We start from the raw sequence: 15,949 nt of genomic DNA, 5'->3' as shown, positions 1-15,949 counted from the left end.
TTCCTGTGGCTCAACCTTGGCCAAAGGACTGATTCCCAACAGAAAACTGTTAGGCATTTTTGCTCCCAGTTAACCAAAAATGTGAAAAGAACCAAATGTCTTTGTTAATAAGGAAGCCTCAAAGTGGTTGAGGGGTGTAGTAGGGCTTCTGACTATGCTTCCTCTTAAATAAGGAAAGCCAGCTGGTGAACCAAGTCTGAGGGGTTAGAGTAAGGGTTTTCATCTCTCAGTGAACCTTCCCATCTCTGCTACAGAGTGAAAGGGTCTCAAGACCAAGAGTCCGGGATTCCACACTGCCATCAAGATGGTGGGGGAAGGCCCCTACCTCATCTCAGATCTGGACCGGCGAGGTCAACGGAGGTCCTTTTCTGAAAGATATGACCCCAGCCTGAAGACCATGATCCCAGTGCGACCCTATGCAAGGTAAGCAATGATGAGGTTTGGAGGTCTCAAGACCACTGGTTGGGGGTGGGATTGGGTCAGATCTGCCTCTCTATGCCTGTCCTTTTGTTTGTACTTCCATCCACACACTTACTTGGTTATCACCCATTCACTTGCTTATTCTTGCTTTTGGTTTAAGGAGAACTTTGCATAAGTCAGATCCTATTTAAGTACTTTACAAATATCTTCTCATTCAATCTTCTCAGTTTGTGAACCTAGAGGTGTTGTGATTATTTTCATCTGATAAGTTCAGAAACTGAAGCTTGGGGAGATCAATTCACTTGCTTAAGGTTCAAATCAAATCGATTGCTGTAGAGTCAATTCCAATTCATAGTAATCCTATGTTGTTGTAGTTAAGTGCTGATGAGTTGTTTCTGACCCATAGCTAGCCTAAGGAGTGGCTGGTGAACTTAACCATTGGCCTTATGTTCCAAGCCAACTTTGTAGTGCAGTGCATTAACCCATAGCATCACACCAAGAGTTCAGTGATCCTATGTTGTTGTTAGGTGCCATTGAGAAGTTAACAACTCATAGCGACCCTATGTACAACAGAACAAAATGTTGCCCAGTCCTGGGCCAACCTCACAATTGTTGCCACGCTTGAACCCATTGATGCTGCCACTTTGCCAGTCCATTTCATTGGGGGTCTTCCTCTTTTTCTCTGACACTCAACTTACCAAACATGATATCCTTCTCTAGTGACTTGTCCCTTCTGACAATATGTCTGAAATATGAGAGACCAAGTTTTGCCATCCTAGTCTCCAAGGAGCACTCTGGCTGCACTTCTTCCAACACAGATCTGTTTATTCTTTGGCAGCCCATGGCACTTTCAATATTTTCCTCCAACACCAGAACTCAAAAGTGTCAATTCTATAGTCTACCTTATTCACTGTCCAGTTTTGCATGCATATGAGGTTATTGAAAATACCATGGCTTGGGTCAGGCACACCTCAGTCCTCAAGCTGACATCTTTGCTCTTCAACACTTTAAAAAGGTTTTGTGTAGCAGATTTTTTAATGCAATATGTTGTTTGATTTCTTGACTGCTGCTTCCATGAGTGCTGATAGTTGATCCAAGAAGAATGAAGTCCCTGACAACTTCAATCATTTCTCCATTGATAAAAATGTTGTTTATTGGTCCAGTGGTGAGGATTTTTGTTTTCTTTACACTGAGATGCAATGCATACCAAAGCCTGTGGTCTTTGATCTTCATCAGTAAATATTTTAAGTCCTCTTCACTTTCAGCAAGCAAGGTTGTATCATCTGCATATCACAGGTTGTCAGTGAGTCCTTCTCTAATCCTGATGCCATGTTTTTCTTCATATAACCAACTTCTCAGATTATTTGCTCAGCATACAGGTTGAATAAGTATGGTGAAAGAATACAACCCTGTCACACACCTTTCTTAATTTAAAAACATTCAGCATTCCCATGTTCTGTTTGAACAACTGCCTCTTGGTCCATGTACAGATTCCTCTTGAGCACAATTAAGTATTCTGGAATTCTCATACTTCAATGCTGTTCATAACTTGTCATGATCCACACAATCAAAAGCCTTTGTGTAGTCAATGAAGCATACATAGATAAACATCTTTCTGGTATTCTCTGCTTTCAGCCAAGATCCATTGAACATCATAAATGATATCCCTCGTTCCACAGCCTCTTCTGAATCCATCTTGAACCTCTGGAAGTTCTCTGTCAATCTATGCTTGCAGCGGTTTCTGTATAACCTTTAGTAAAACTTTACTCGCATAGGACGCGAGTAAACAAAGATATTGTCCAATGATTTCTGCATTCCATTGGGTCACCTCTCTTTGGAATGGGCACAAATATGAATCTCTTCCAATCAGTCAGCCAGATAGTTGTCTTCCAAATTTCTTGGCATATATGAGTGAGTGGCTCCAGTGCCGTCTCACTTTCTTGAAAGATTTCAATGTTTATTCCATTAATTCCTGGTGCCTTGTTCTTTACCATTTCCTTCAATGCACCTTGGACTTCCTCCTCAGTATCATTGGCTCTCGATCATATGTTACCTCTTGAAGTGGTTGAACATCAACCATTTCCTTTTTGGTATACTAACTTTGTGTATTTCTTCCATCTTCTTTTTTGATACTTTCTGCATCATTCAATAATTTGCCCAGAGAATGTTTCAGTAACAAAAGTCAAGGCTTGGATTTTTTCTCCAGTTCCCCCAGCTTGAGAATGCTGAACTTGTGCTTCCTTTTTGGTTTTCTGACTCCAGAAAACATTTTGTTGTAATATTTGACTTTGTCTTTTCAAGCTGACCTTTGAAATTTTCTGTTCAGCTCTTGTGCCTCCTCATTTCTTCCATTTGCTTTAGCATCTCTATGCTGGAGAGCAAGTTTCTATGTCTCTTCTGACATCCATTTTCATCTTTTCTTTCTTTCTTGTCTTCTTAATAATGATTTTTTGCTTTCTTCATGTATGATGTTCTTGATGTAATCCCACAACTCTTCTGGTCTTCAGTCTTTAGTGTTTAATGTATCAAATCTGATCTTCAGATGATCTCTAAATTCAGGTGGGATATATTCAAGATCATATTTTGGTTCTTGTGGACTTGTTTTCATTTTCTTCAGCTTCAGTTTGAATTTGCTTATGAGCAATTGATGGTCTGTTCCACAATCTGTCCCAGGTCTTGTTTTTGCTGATGATCTTTTCCATCATCTCTTTCCGCAGATGTTGTCAATTTGATTTCTATGTATTCCATCTGGTGAGGTCCATGTGTATAATTGTCTCCTATGCTATCTAAAGAAGGTATTTAAAATGAACAAATCACTGATTTTACAGAATTCTATCATGGGATCGCTAGCATCATTTGTATTACCAAGGCCATATTTTCCAACTACTGATTCTTCCTTTTTGTTTCCAACCTTTGCATTCCAATCACCAGTAATGATCAATACATCTTGATTGCATGTTTGATCTATTTCAGATTGAAGAAGTTGGTAGAATTCTTCTATTTCATCTTCACTGGCTTTAGTGGTTGGTGCATAAATTTGAATAATAGTGGTATTATTCCCTGTACGACCATGGTTGTTATCTTATCACAGACAGCGTTTTACCTCATGACTAATCTGGATATGTTCTTTTTGACAATGAATGCAACACCATTCCTCTTCAATTTGTCATTCCCCCATAGTAAACTATATGGTTGTCGGATTAAAAGTGGCTAATGCCAGTCCATTTCAGCTCACTACTGCTTAAGATATCCTTGTTTATGCATTCAATTTTACTTTTGACAATTTCCAATATTTCTAGATTCATACTTCATACATTCCATGTTCTGATTATTAATGGACGTTTACAGCTGTTTCTCTTCATTTTGAGTTGTATCCCATCAGCAAATGAACATCCTGCGGGCTTTACTCCCACAGGCTTTACTCCATTCACGTCATCACGGTCAACTCTACTTTGAGGAGGCAGCTCTTCCCCAGTCACAGTTTGAGTGCCTTTCAACCTGAGGGGCTCATTTTCTGGCACTATATCTGACAGTGTTTCATAAGGTTTTCAGTGACTTCATCAGAAGTAGTTCATCACTCCTTCTTCCTAGTCTGTCTTCTTCTGGAAGCTCATCTGAAACCTGTCCACCATGGGTGACCCTGCTGGTAATTAAAAATATCTGTGGCATAGCTTCCAGAATCATAGCAACTCACAAGCCACCCCAGTATGACAAACTGACAGATGAGTGGTGGAGTGATCCTGTTGTTGTTGTTAAGTGCCGTAGAGTCAGTTTCGACCCATAGCAACCCTGTGTAGGGTTTCCAAGGAGCAGATGGTGAGCTTGAAATGCCGATCTTATAGTTCAAATGCTTTGCAGTCTGGCACCTATAGGATAGAGTGAAAATGCCTCATAGGGTTTCCAAACAATATTTACAGAAGCAAACTGACACATCTTTCTCTCCCAGAGAAGGTTAATGAGGTTTGAACTGCTAACCTTTCAGGTAACAGTCAAGCCAAGTAGTTTTTCCTTTGTAAGAAATCACCTCAACACTTACTGGCTTAAAATAATTGCCATGTTTTTAGCTTCAAATTCTTTGGCCAAGCAACTTGGGCTTGAGTTTAGCTGCATGGTTCATTGGGTCTTGACTGAGCTTACTCATACATCTGTAGGTCACCAAGGTAGCAGTGCTTCTGGGGGCTGGCTGACAGTTGTTCAGGGCAATATTGGGCAACTACATGCTTTTTTAAGGAGCTTGGTAGCGTAGTGGTTACAAATTGGGCTGTGAGCCACACGGTCAGCAGTTCGAAACTACCAGCCGTTCCGCAGGAGAAAGATGAGGCTTTCTGCTCCCGTAAAGATTTACAGCCCCGGAAACCCTGTACAGGGTCACTATGAGTCGGAACCGACTCCATGGCACATAACAACAACAACATGCTTCCCATAGGCCTGGACTTGAGCAAAGAGGGGTACAATAGGCTTGCAAAGGAATGACTGGAATTATGTAGTGCTTCTTGAGACTCAGGCTTAGAATTGATACACCATTTCTTCCAATGTATTCTCTTGGCCAAATCAAGTCACAAGGTAATCGCAATTCATGAGACTGGGAAATATACCCCACCTCTTATTGGAAAAAGCTTCAAGGTCACATTGCAAGAGACAGTGGTTTTATTTTATTTTATTTTTCTTTACCCAGGATAGTGACTCAGTCAGCCTGACTTCTAACTCACATGCTTAGCCATACAATATTTTTATTTAATTTTATTTTTTAAGGGTTTTTATTGTTGATTGAGTGAATGTTTACAGGGCAGATCATCAGTTTTATATTCAACAAATCATATACCTTATTTCATTACAATGATTATAATCCCCTCCATGTACCATCAATTAACAGTATTTCTCTCTATTCACATTAGCTTTAAAAACAAAAACAAAAACAAAAACCCCACACAAAACACTCAGGCATATATATTAATTTATACCTCCAAAGGGCACATTCTTCAACTCTGCCTCCTGGCCACCAGCTCTTAGTTCTTCTCTTCTCATGATTCTAGAGTCCTCAGTCACTCCCCTTCTCCATGATGCCATCTCTACCGCCATCTCTGGCATCACTGCTTCTTTGGATAAGGTCCCATATTCTGCTTGTGCTCTTCTCCCTTGATGGTCTAGGGTCCTCTGTTTCTGGATTGTAAGATTAACCACTGCCTTAGTTTTTGCTATAAAACTTCTACCTTTACAATTGTGACAGTGGTGATTAGTCATGATAACAATTATTCACTATTGAATCATATGAATCTTATCCCCATCTCTTTTCACCAGACCCATCTAGCCAAGATAAAACCTATTCAGTGGGGACTCTTTCTTTCCCCCCATACTCTTAAATAAACTTCCTCTTGAAACCTTGTAAGCCAGTCACTTCATGATTGTCTTTTAGGGTCTATCTTTCCTGGGGTTAGTTGAGCTTCTTGAATGCTTATCTTTTTGCTTTTCAGGATGTTAGGGAAATTTTCTTCCAGCAGCTCTTCAACTATCTCCTCTGTGGACTTCTGTGATTCTTCCTGTTCTGGAATGCTGATAACTCTTAAGTTATTCCTTTTCATGTTGTCCTACATGAATCGTAAGCCTTCTTCAGAATTGTTTATCCTTTTTTGTGCTTGCTCTTCTATCTTAGTAGTGTGGAGAGACTTATTTTCCAGCTCACTAGTTCTGGCTTCTATCTCTTCAACTCTACTCCTTTGCCCTTTCAGTGTATTGTCCACTTCGGATATTCTATTATTAATCATGTGGCCCACTTTATGTAGGTTTTGAATTGTTTCCATTGCTGTATCTATCTTACTTGATTGTTCCTATAGTGCTTTCCTGACTTCTTCCTTATGTTGCTCAACCCCATTGTATAGTGTTTTCATACATTTTATATCATTTTTCTGAATTCCTTTTCAGGCATTCACAAAGCCTGCCCATCTTGCTGTATGGTGTGTAGGTCTACTTCCATCATTTGTCTCAGTCACTTTATCTCATTTCTGGTCATGTGCTGATATGGTCATCTGTTTCTGATTTTTGGGAAAATTCAGGAGTTTTCTGTGGCCTTAATACTTAGATGGGTATGTATTTTGGTAATTCTTTATGCTTTCTGATTGCCTTCTGTTAGATGTGATCAGGAGATGGGCTTCCCTTTTTATTCTTCTTCCTGAGAAATTTTAAGATGCCATTGTTAGTTGTTGTGATGTAATTCAGGATTTAATTTTTGGCCTATTTCCTTTTTAGTCTGCCTGTCCCACTCCACAATCCCCATTCAGGCCTTTTCCCTAGTGATAGACAATTCAGGACCAGCTGTGGCCGTTTTGCACTGCTGTTTGGTTTTAAGTGGAAACTGTCTCTTTAAATTTGTGTGCATGCATAGTAGAATCCTCTGGGGGTTGGGGTGGGGTGTCCACTTGCTCAGGCACCCCCTCTAGTCATCAGAATCGAGGTGCACAGACAGCGAGAGACCAATGAATAGATACATAAAAAAGAATGTCCACACCTATATCTCCATGGTTCTGTCAGGTGTCCATGGCTGTTCTGAGCCTTCCCCCACTTGGTCTCTCCCAAGATGGTGTTCTGGGAGCAGCTGAGCATCTTGGCTTAGAAAGCAATGGGTTTCTTGCTTCTGCTACAAATTCTTCTAGTTGTAAGCCTTCCAACCTTCAAAATATTCCTTAATATGTGGTTCAGAGTTCTGGCACTATCCCCTGAGCCTGCTTGGTCTGGTATTCTGTGTTGTTGCTGACAGAGGTCCTCACTGCACTTCTACCCGATCTGCTCTCCTGTTTGTTTCCCAGCCATACATTATTTTATATATTTGTTGTTGTTGTTAAATGCTGTTGGGTTGGTTCTGACTCATAGTGACTCTGTATATGTTTTCTGAGGAGTGGATGGTGGGTTTGAACTGCTGATCTTACAGTTAACTATCCAGTGCTTATCCTACTGTGTGGCACCAAACTTCATTATATACATATATATGTAACTATTTTATTAACATTATGTTAACCACAACATTAAATATTGCCTTTTATAGATGGAATGGGCCCTGAGGTCAGCCCTTTAAGTAGTAGAAGAGCCAAGAGGCATCTTTGGATTTGAGGTGACACTTCACTGCACTCTCTGGCATCTCTAGACCATGGGGAAGGCTGAAAGATGAGAAGGAAATGGGCTATCATCCTCAGCTCCAGGAGAACTCTAACTCCCCACTGTCTTGGCTCTGTTTATAATTGTTTTGTGGAGAGTCAGTGTAGGGTATAACTTAGAATATAGTAGGGCTCTAGAGTCAGCAAGAAGTAGACTTGAATCCCTGTTTCACCACTTACCAGCTTTAAGACTTTGGGCAAGTTTTTAAAAAACTCTGTGACTCAGTATTTCTGTCTATAAAATGAAGCAATAATGTTACCCAACTACTCATTTCAGGAGTCCTGGTGTGGCACTGTGGGTTAATGTACTGGACTGCAAAACCGGTTTGAACTGCAAGATTAGCAGTTCAAGCTCACTCACCAGTCACTCCTCGGAAACACTATACAGGGTTGCTATAGGTCTGAACCGACTTGATGGCATTTAACAACAATAACTACGAGTTACTATGAGTTGGGACCAACTCAATATCACTTAACAGCAACTATTTATCTTGCTGAGCTGGACAGATCGAATTAAGTAATGCCTGGCTTTATAATAAAAGGCACCCATTGTGAAAACTTTACTATGTGTCAAGCTCCCATATTAACATTATCTTAGCTTGCTGCTGATGCTGTGTGCTAATGACTCTGTATAGGGTTTCCTAAGCTATAAATCTTTATGGGAGCAGAATGCCTCATCTTTCTCCTGTGGAGCAGCAGCTGGTGGATTGAAACTGCTGACCTTGTGATTAGCAACTCAATGTGTAACACACTACTCTACCAGGTCTTAGCTTGAGCTCCCCAAAAAGTAAAGTCTAAGTCAAGATTTTGGATTCAGGGAGCCCCTCCATGTGATGAATTGGCACAGTGGCTGCTGCAATGGGCTCAAACAGACCAAAGACAGTGAGAATGGTGCAGGCCCAGGCAATGTTTTGTTCTGTTGGACATAAGGGTGACGTGAACTAGAGCCGACTCACTGGCAACTAACAACAACAAGCAGCTTATTTTGGATGTGTTCCTAGGAAGCAGAAGGGAAAATGTAGGGAGATTGTGGAAGGGAAGAAAGAAAAGGTGATATGGGGGTGTCATTTCTGTAGGCAGTGGGGGCTGGATTCTACCAAGTCCTCCAATGTATACAGTTTTCTACTTCAAGGGTAGGAGGTGGAGGTATTTATTCATGGGCTCCTGTCCCCCATTAGTTGAGGTTTGTTCCCAGAGGCATTAACCCCCTGCAATTCTAGATTGCATTTTCATTCCTGAGAAGGTCCCAAAACAGATGGTAAAAAGAAACACAGCACACATTTGAGCTGGCATGCTGTTAGCATGGGCCTGAGCTTGCACAAAACTGTCCTCTACAGCTGAGATCAGAGGTGAACGTGTGAAGAGGCACCTTTATGGCATCTGCTACAACATAAGCTCTTACGGGGCCTGGCATGTCATGAACACTCAATAATTGGCAGATATTACTTTGTGTATCTGACTTTTATTCCCTCTCAGATGATTTATTCAAGAGCTAGACAGTGTTTTCTTTCATTTCTGCTTCCTTCCCTTCTCTCCAGCCCTGACTCTCCCTATTCTTCTTGACCTTCTTCTATTTTAATCATTCCCCTCCCTCTCCTTCTCCATCATTATCTACTAGCTTATATTTATGTAGCACTTTCTCTGTTGTCATAGGGTGCTCTAGAGAAAAAAACAAACAAACAAACAACTGATGACACACACACACACGAAGGGGCTTCGAAAAGTTTGTCGAAACATGGCATTAAAGGATGATGGAATTTTTCCATGAACTTTTTGAAGTTCTCTCATGTGTATATGTGTTTTTATACATATGCAAATTATATATTTAAAGAGATTAATTTGTGCAATTGTAGTGTGGGGGGTGGTAGTACTGACACATCCCCCAAATTTATAAGTCAGGCAGTTTGCTTTCATCCAAGATATATATAGGCCAGGCAACAGGAAGAGTACAGAATGGAGGCAGCATTCTGTCAAAATATCAATGTACGGTTTGATGGCAGAATACACTCTGACCAATTGATCATATTGCTTTGGACTACAATATGGAAAGTAATTACATCATACTACATTATAGTATACTGTGGGTCAGTAACCAATCCTATGTCTGACCAAACACTGGGAACCATAGCCTAGCCATATCGACATATAAAAATATTATTAATCCATTTAATTTTCATAATAAACCATGAAGTTTATTTTAGTTCTTCCCTTTTGTCTCACCCTGTGAAATTTCCAGTTCTGGACTTTTCATTTGCTCCTGAGAGCAAAAAACATGCCTGACTCCATTTGCTGATCTGCAAAGTAAAACATCATGGCCAATCATGAGGCTCAAACATTGGCAAATGTTCAGTATCTGGCTCACTAAGAAAATTTCTTGTTGGTAGAGTTTGTTGAGTTTTATGGCTTAAATACTCCTACAATGGTCAATTTCAGGTTATCAACAGAGGGCCACTGAATATGAAGTTGGCAATGTGCTGTAGCACAACATCATATGTCTACCAGAGGGATACAATAGATTTAAAGAATCTCAAGAACATAGATAGTAATAAAATGTAGTAAACTAATTAGTAAGTAGTCAATTCTGAGTATTTGTTACCTTGGTTTTTAACATAATTTACTAAATTATAAGTGTTTGTTGTTTAATATTTTTAATAATTATGTTTAAAAACTGACTTGCAAAATTCTTAAACATTTAATAAGCTGGACTAAACTGGCTCTACAATGTACTCAGAGGGCTAATATTGCACAACTCACATTCTGCGTGTGCCTGTGCTAAGTGTTGTAGTTAAGAATGCAAGCCAGAGCATCACCCTGAAACACTCATCTCGTATGTCTGCAGGTTAGCCCCCAACCCAGTGGATGATGCAGGGTTGCTCTCCTTTGCTACATTTTCCTGGCTCACACCAGTGATGATTCGAAGCTACAAGCACACCCTAACTGTGGACAGCTTGCCCCCATTGTCACTATATGATTCATCTGACACCAACGTCAAAAGGTACCTGGGCTTTGTTGGGTTCCCCTGAGAGAAGAGCCCATCAGAGGAATGGGGCCCTGTGAGTGCCTTTGCATGGTCCTATTTTCCAGGTGTGGTGGTTCTCTGAGACTTGGACTGGGCTGGCTAGACTTCTTGGAGGTGATCACTGGAGAGAGTTTAGTACAGAGAACTGACGGGTTGAAGAACTATAGCCTGAGGTTCTGGCTGAGCAGTTGGCTTGTTTGTAGGAGTGCCACTTTTTGACAAGGATGGCTGGAAATAAAACTGTTGATCTTAGGCATTTTTGGCTTGTAAAAATGACAGTTTCATATGATTCCACCTCATTCACGTTCATTACAAGAATGCTGTTAAAACAATGGAAGTTCTAAAATTAAACAGTGCTCACCACTCTCCAATCCTACTCCTTAGAGCTAAGCACTTAAATGTTGGCATGGATCCATTTAAATGTTCTTGTATGAAACACATCTTGCAATAATGTCCTTTACAGATCAATCTCTTTCTTCTTCTGCACTCATAGGTCATATTTTTTTTTTCTTTAACCAAAAAATATTTAAAGATATAAAACATGCTTTATAATTGCTGATGAGTTTGCTATTTTCAGCTAATAGACTGTCAAGTTTTTTCCAAGTCAGCACAAAGACATCAGCTTTATTCTTTTAAATAGCAACTTTATTCTTTCTAATAGCTGTGGTCCCAATGAACCATAATGTCATTATGGGAATTCTCCAAGCCCTCTGCATGTGTTTATCCTGGCAGTTTCCTTATCTTTGGCCACAAGGAGTAAAGGGCAAAGACCAGCCTGGAGTACGTATTTAAAGAGCTGGGAGTTTTTGTCATGGCCTTGCAATTACTTCCAGAATTGTATTTCCTCTCACAGGCACCCTACTAAAATCCCAGTCAGCTGGCAACTTCCAAAATTGCTACTTTGGAGATAGTCACCAGCAAGTATTGAGAGTAAGGAGCTGGAGCTGGAGCAGTATCCTATGGGACCACTCTTTGTGATGTTCTAGATCTACTTCTCAGGACAGTGTTTTTAATGTTTCATTCATCTACTCAGAGTCCTTTGGTGGTACAAAATATATGTGACAACAAACCATCCTCTCACAACCCTCTTATTCAGCTTGGTTTCATAATTAATTTCAATGGCTACACAGAACTCAGAGACAATACTCACCATTATGGGGTTCATTAGCGTAGTTAACAGGTTACAATGTGGGGTCAGAAATGTTCAGGGCAGTAGTTTCAGTCAACTGCTGATAAATGCCCATAGGACACACCACTCTACTGTAAGCCTCAGCCTGCAGGCATCTGGCTCTAACTCAGTGGGTCAGCAATGTAGCTCTCCCATTTAAATGTCTGGAGACATCAGTCTTTACAGCAAGCTTCCTGCCCAAAGTCACTCAGCTTTACTTGCTTTGTGGGCTGGGTAGTCTTGTGCTTTTTTTGTTCCTGGTTCCACTGATGCTGCTTCTTTGCCACTCTTCCAGTGTCACAGTTTTCTGTGCCTGGGTCAAGGAGGTTCAATGTGCAGGGATCTCGGGGTCCAAAGGATGTGCTCCATGCCTGGCTCTTCTTTGATGATAGTGATATTACCATCCCCCGTCCTGTTTCTGAGATGGCTCATTTTATATCCATACTACACTTTCAAGTTTTCACAATTACAACGAATTGTGCTAGCATCCACAACTGAATCATGCTATCCTATCAGTATCTTCTCCTACTTTCTCTTACCCAGAACCAGCAAAGCAGAATTTTTTTTTGTGGGAATTATGCAGTGGCTCTATACAATAAAGCACTGGACTGCAAAGCACAAGGTCTGTAGTTCAAACCCACCAGTCACTCTGCAGGAGAAAGATGTGGCTTTCTGTTCCCTCAAAGTTTTTTTTTTTAAAAAAGCCTTGAAAACCCTGTACAGGGTTGGTATGAGTCAGAACCAATTCGAAGACACCCAGTAACAACACAGACTGTGGCTAGAAGAGACATTAGATAATTCACTGTTCCACAAATGACATAAACAATTGATGCACTTGGTTGCTAATCAAAAGATTGGCTGTTCAAGATTACTTAGAGGCACTGTAAAAGAAAGACTTGGTGATCAACTTCCAAAAAATCAGCCATTGGAAACTCTGTGGAGCAAAGTTCTATAATTCAATCAACTTAAGTCCTCTCCTCTTCTGTGCTATGCTCTGCCCTAGGTAATCTCATTCACTCCAAAGGCTTTAAACACATGATGACAACTTTTAAGAACATCGTTAGCGCTGCTTCAGGCTGCTGAATTCCAGACTCTGAATTCATATGCACAGCACTGGATGCCTCATGGAAGCTTGTATCTAAAGCTATGTTCTTCATCCTCTGCCCCAACCTCACAATATTCTCATCTTGGTAAACTCCATATACCCAGTTGCTCAAGGATGGGGAGTCATCCTTGATCCCACTTCTTTTCTCCTCCATTTAATTTGTCATGAAATCCAACTGTCTCCTTCTTCACCTTTTCTTATATTCATTGCTTCTCTATGCTAAGCCACTGCCACCTCTCACCTGGTCTCCAACAATCTCTTATGTGGCTTCCCTCCTTTGGTCTTTGCTTACCTTAGAACTATCAATCTCATAGTACCCAGAGTGATCTTATAAATAAGTGAATTGATTTTGTCACAACTGCTTAAACGTCTGTCATGATTTTTTTATTCTTGTCATTAAATCTAGATTCTTTCCTGAGGCATATGAGGCACCACATGACATGGCTGTTCCTGCTGCCTGGTGCCATTTCAGCCCCTCACCTTTTTTTTTTACCACATTCTGACACATTGGCCTTCTTTTGGATCTGCCTAATGGACAAGCTCCTCTCATGTCTGGAGAAGGTTTCCCCATCTCCAGACTTGAGGGGTGGAATTCAAGCCTTACAGACGGGAAACCCAGTTCAGTGCCTGGCCAGTACACCTCATATGTAGCCAATTCTCATTTTCAGTGCAGACTTGTGTGTTGCTGTGATGCTGAACAGGTTTCAGCAGAGCCTCCAGATGAAGATGAACTAGGAAGAGAGGCCTGATGATCTACTTCCAAAAAGCATCCAATGAAAACCATATAAACCTAATGGTCTGATCTGCAACTGATTATGGGCTGGTGCAGCATCAGACAGTGTTTTCTTCCATTGTTTATGGGGTCAGCAAAAGTCTGAGCAGACTCAATGGCAGCTAACAACAACAATAACAACATTGTAGAACTGGATGCCACAGATGAAGGAAATGAAGGCCTAGAAAGTACCTAAATATCAGTTTCTACAATTTCTGCTTCTACTGGAAAAGAAGAAATGGGACTCAATGCTGCCCTTCTGAAGCCAACACTCCAGGAATGAAGGCTGTGCAATCACCCTTGCAAAGGGGCATTATCAGAATAGCTTCCAATAGCAAGTGGAAATCCAACTTCTTTTCTTTCTTCCTGCCCTTTCATAACAGATTTCGAATCCTTTGGGATGAAGAGGTAGAAAGGGTGGGTGCAGAGAAAGCCTCCCTGGGCCAAGTAGTCTGGAAATTCCAGCGGACACGGGTTTTGATGGACATTGTGGCCAACATCCTGTGCATCATCATGGCAGCCATAGGGCCGGTGAGTGGGGCGGGCCCAATTTCTGCATTGTCTCTTATGTCCCTAGACCTGCAAAGAATGTCATTAGTTATTTTCTATATGAGCTAGTGGGTTTAGTACATTTTCATTACCTTTGTGTTGCTTGGGGGTGAATTTTCATAAAGCTAATCTTTGTCAAGCACAGCAACAGACACTGAAATTAATTAGAAAAGTTGCCTCATAAAATCAGCTTGTTGGCATCGTCTGAGGCCTCCTATGCCAATGTTGGTCCTCAGTGGCCCCCTCTCCTCACCACTCTGTTTTACAGACAGTTCTAATTCACCAAATCCTCCAGCAGACCGAGAACACCTCCAGGAAAGTATGGGTTGGCATCAGCCTGTGTATTGCCCTTTTTGTCACCGAATTTACCAAAGTCCTGTTTTGGGCCCTTGCATGGGCCATAAATTACCGCACAGCGATCCGGTTGAAGGTGGCTGTCTCCACCATGGTTTTTGAAAACTTGGTGTCCTTCAAGACTCTGACTCACATCTCTGTTGGAGAGGTAAGGTGGTACATCTCTGTTGGTGATGTAGGTGGTACAAGAGGAGTCTAATGTTAGGAAGCTAAATCCTGGGTTTTCTGAATGTATGTGAGATGTGCTTTCTGGATGGAGAACCTCCTCCTCTTTGTTTGTCTTGGTCCTATATGTTCTGTCCCATCTTCTGCTAAGTTAGGTTGTGGAGGCTCTAAACATTGAAGGAATTCAAGGAAAGGAAGGCTGCATTCAAGCTGGAGAGTTGGGGAAAGTTTTGTGGTATTGTAGCTGAAACAGGGCTCATCCAATCCTTTTGGTTGTCAGTGAGGCAGTATGGAGCACATTATAAGTATTTGATATAACTGATAGATAGATTGTTGTTAAGTGCTCTTAAGTCAGTTCTGACTTCTAGTGACCCTGTATAGGGTTTCCAAGGAGCGGCTGGTGAGTTTAAACCACTGGGACTCTATGCTAGATGGATTGTTGTTGTTGTAATGTGGCATTGAGTCAGTTTTGACCCATAGCGACCCTGTATAAGGTTTCCGAGGAGCAGCTGGTGAGCTTGAACCACCAACCTTGCAGTTCAAATGGCTTTGCAATCTGGTGCATTAACCCACAGCGCCACTCCAGGACTAGAAGGATTAGGTAATTCTAATTGTGTAGCAATCAGGGTGCCACGGTCCAAACGATGACTATGCCTGTTGGACCATAGAGGTAGCAGTTTCATAAACCCTTAATCCTTAGCAATAAGGTTCTCACCACTTATCGCTGATCTTCAGGTGATATGAGGTAAGGGATAAGCACCTGGGTGGTGCAAATGATTAATGTGCTCAGCTGGTAACTGAAAGGTTGGAGGGCTGAGTCTATCCAGAGGTGCATTGGAAGAAAGGCTTGGCAATTTACTTCTGAAAAACTAGCCACTGGAAACCTATGGACCACAGTTCCACTCTGACATATAAGGGTCGCTTTGAGTCAGAATCAACTTGATGGCAACTGGCCATTTTATGAGGCAAGGAAAAGAGTTTGTTTCTTTCTTGAAGTAGCTCTTTCAGTTATGTTCAACGCATCCTGTATCAATTAAGATTAGAATCAGATGCATATAACAGAGGATCCAAGATAATAATGAGTTAAAGAAGAATCTGGAAGAGGGTAACCTAGGGCTGGTTTGGGGCCTTCCAGATCCTTCTGTCTTTCTGCATTGTTATGTTAGCACACGGCTCCCATTCTCAGGGCTACCTAGTGGTCCAAGATGGATGCTAGAGGTTTGGCAATCCCAACCATGCTTCAGACAGGTAG

The 15,949-nt window shown here is 41.2% G+C and overlaps 1 protein-coding gene across 1 annotated transcript in view; it reads left to right on the top strand.

Moving 5' to 3' along the window:
• Positions 1 to 304: 304 nt before the first annotated feature.
• Positions 305 to 15,949, top strand: part of ABCC12 (ATP-binding cassette, sub-family C (CFTR/MRP), member 12) — a 96,014-nt gene continuing 80,369 nt past the window's right edge. Inside the window, exons 1-4 of the mRNA XM_006872577.1 lie at positions 305 to 423; positions 10,405 to 10,560; positions 14,013 to 14,160; positions 14,447 to 14,680. Of these exons, the coding sequence (XP_006872639.1) occupies positions 305 to 423; positions 10,405 to 10,560; positions 14,013 to 14,160; positions 14,447 to 14,680 (657 nt within the window). The remainder of the gene's footprint in view (positions 424 to 10,404; positions 10,561 to 14,012; positions 14,161 to 14,446; positions 14,681 to 15,949) is intronic.

The sequence above is a fragment of the Chrysochloris asiatica genome, unplaced genomic scaffold, assembly GCF_000296735.1.
Source record: "Chrysochloris asiatica unplaced genomic scaffold, ChrAsi1.0 scaffold00204, whole genome shotgun sequence".
Lineage (NCBI taxonomy): Eukaryota > Metazoa > Chordata > Mammalia > Afrosoricida > Chrysochloridae > Chrysochloris > Chrysochloris asiatica.
Note: the sequence above shows the minus strand (reverse complement) of the source record. Positions and strands in the feature narration are given on the sequence as shown.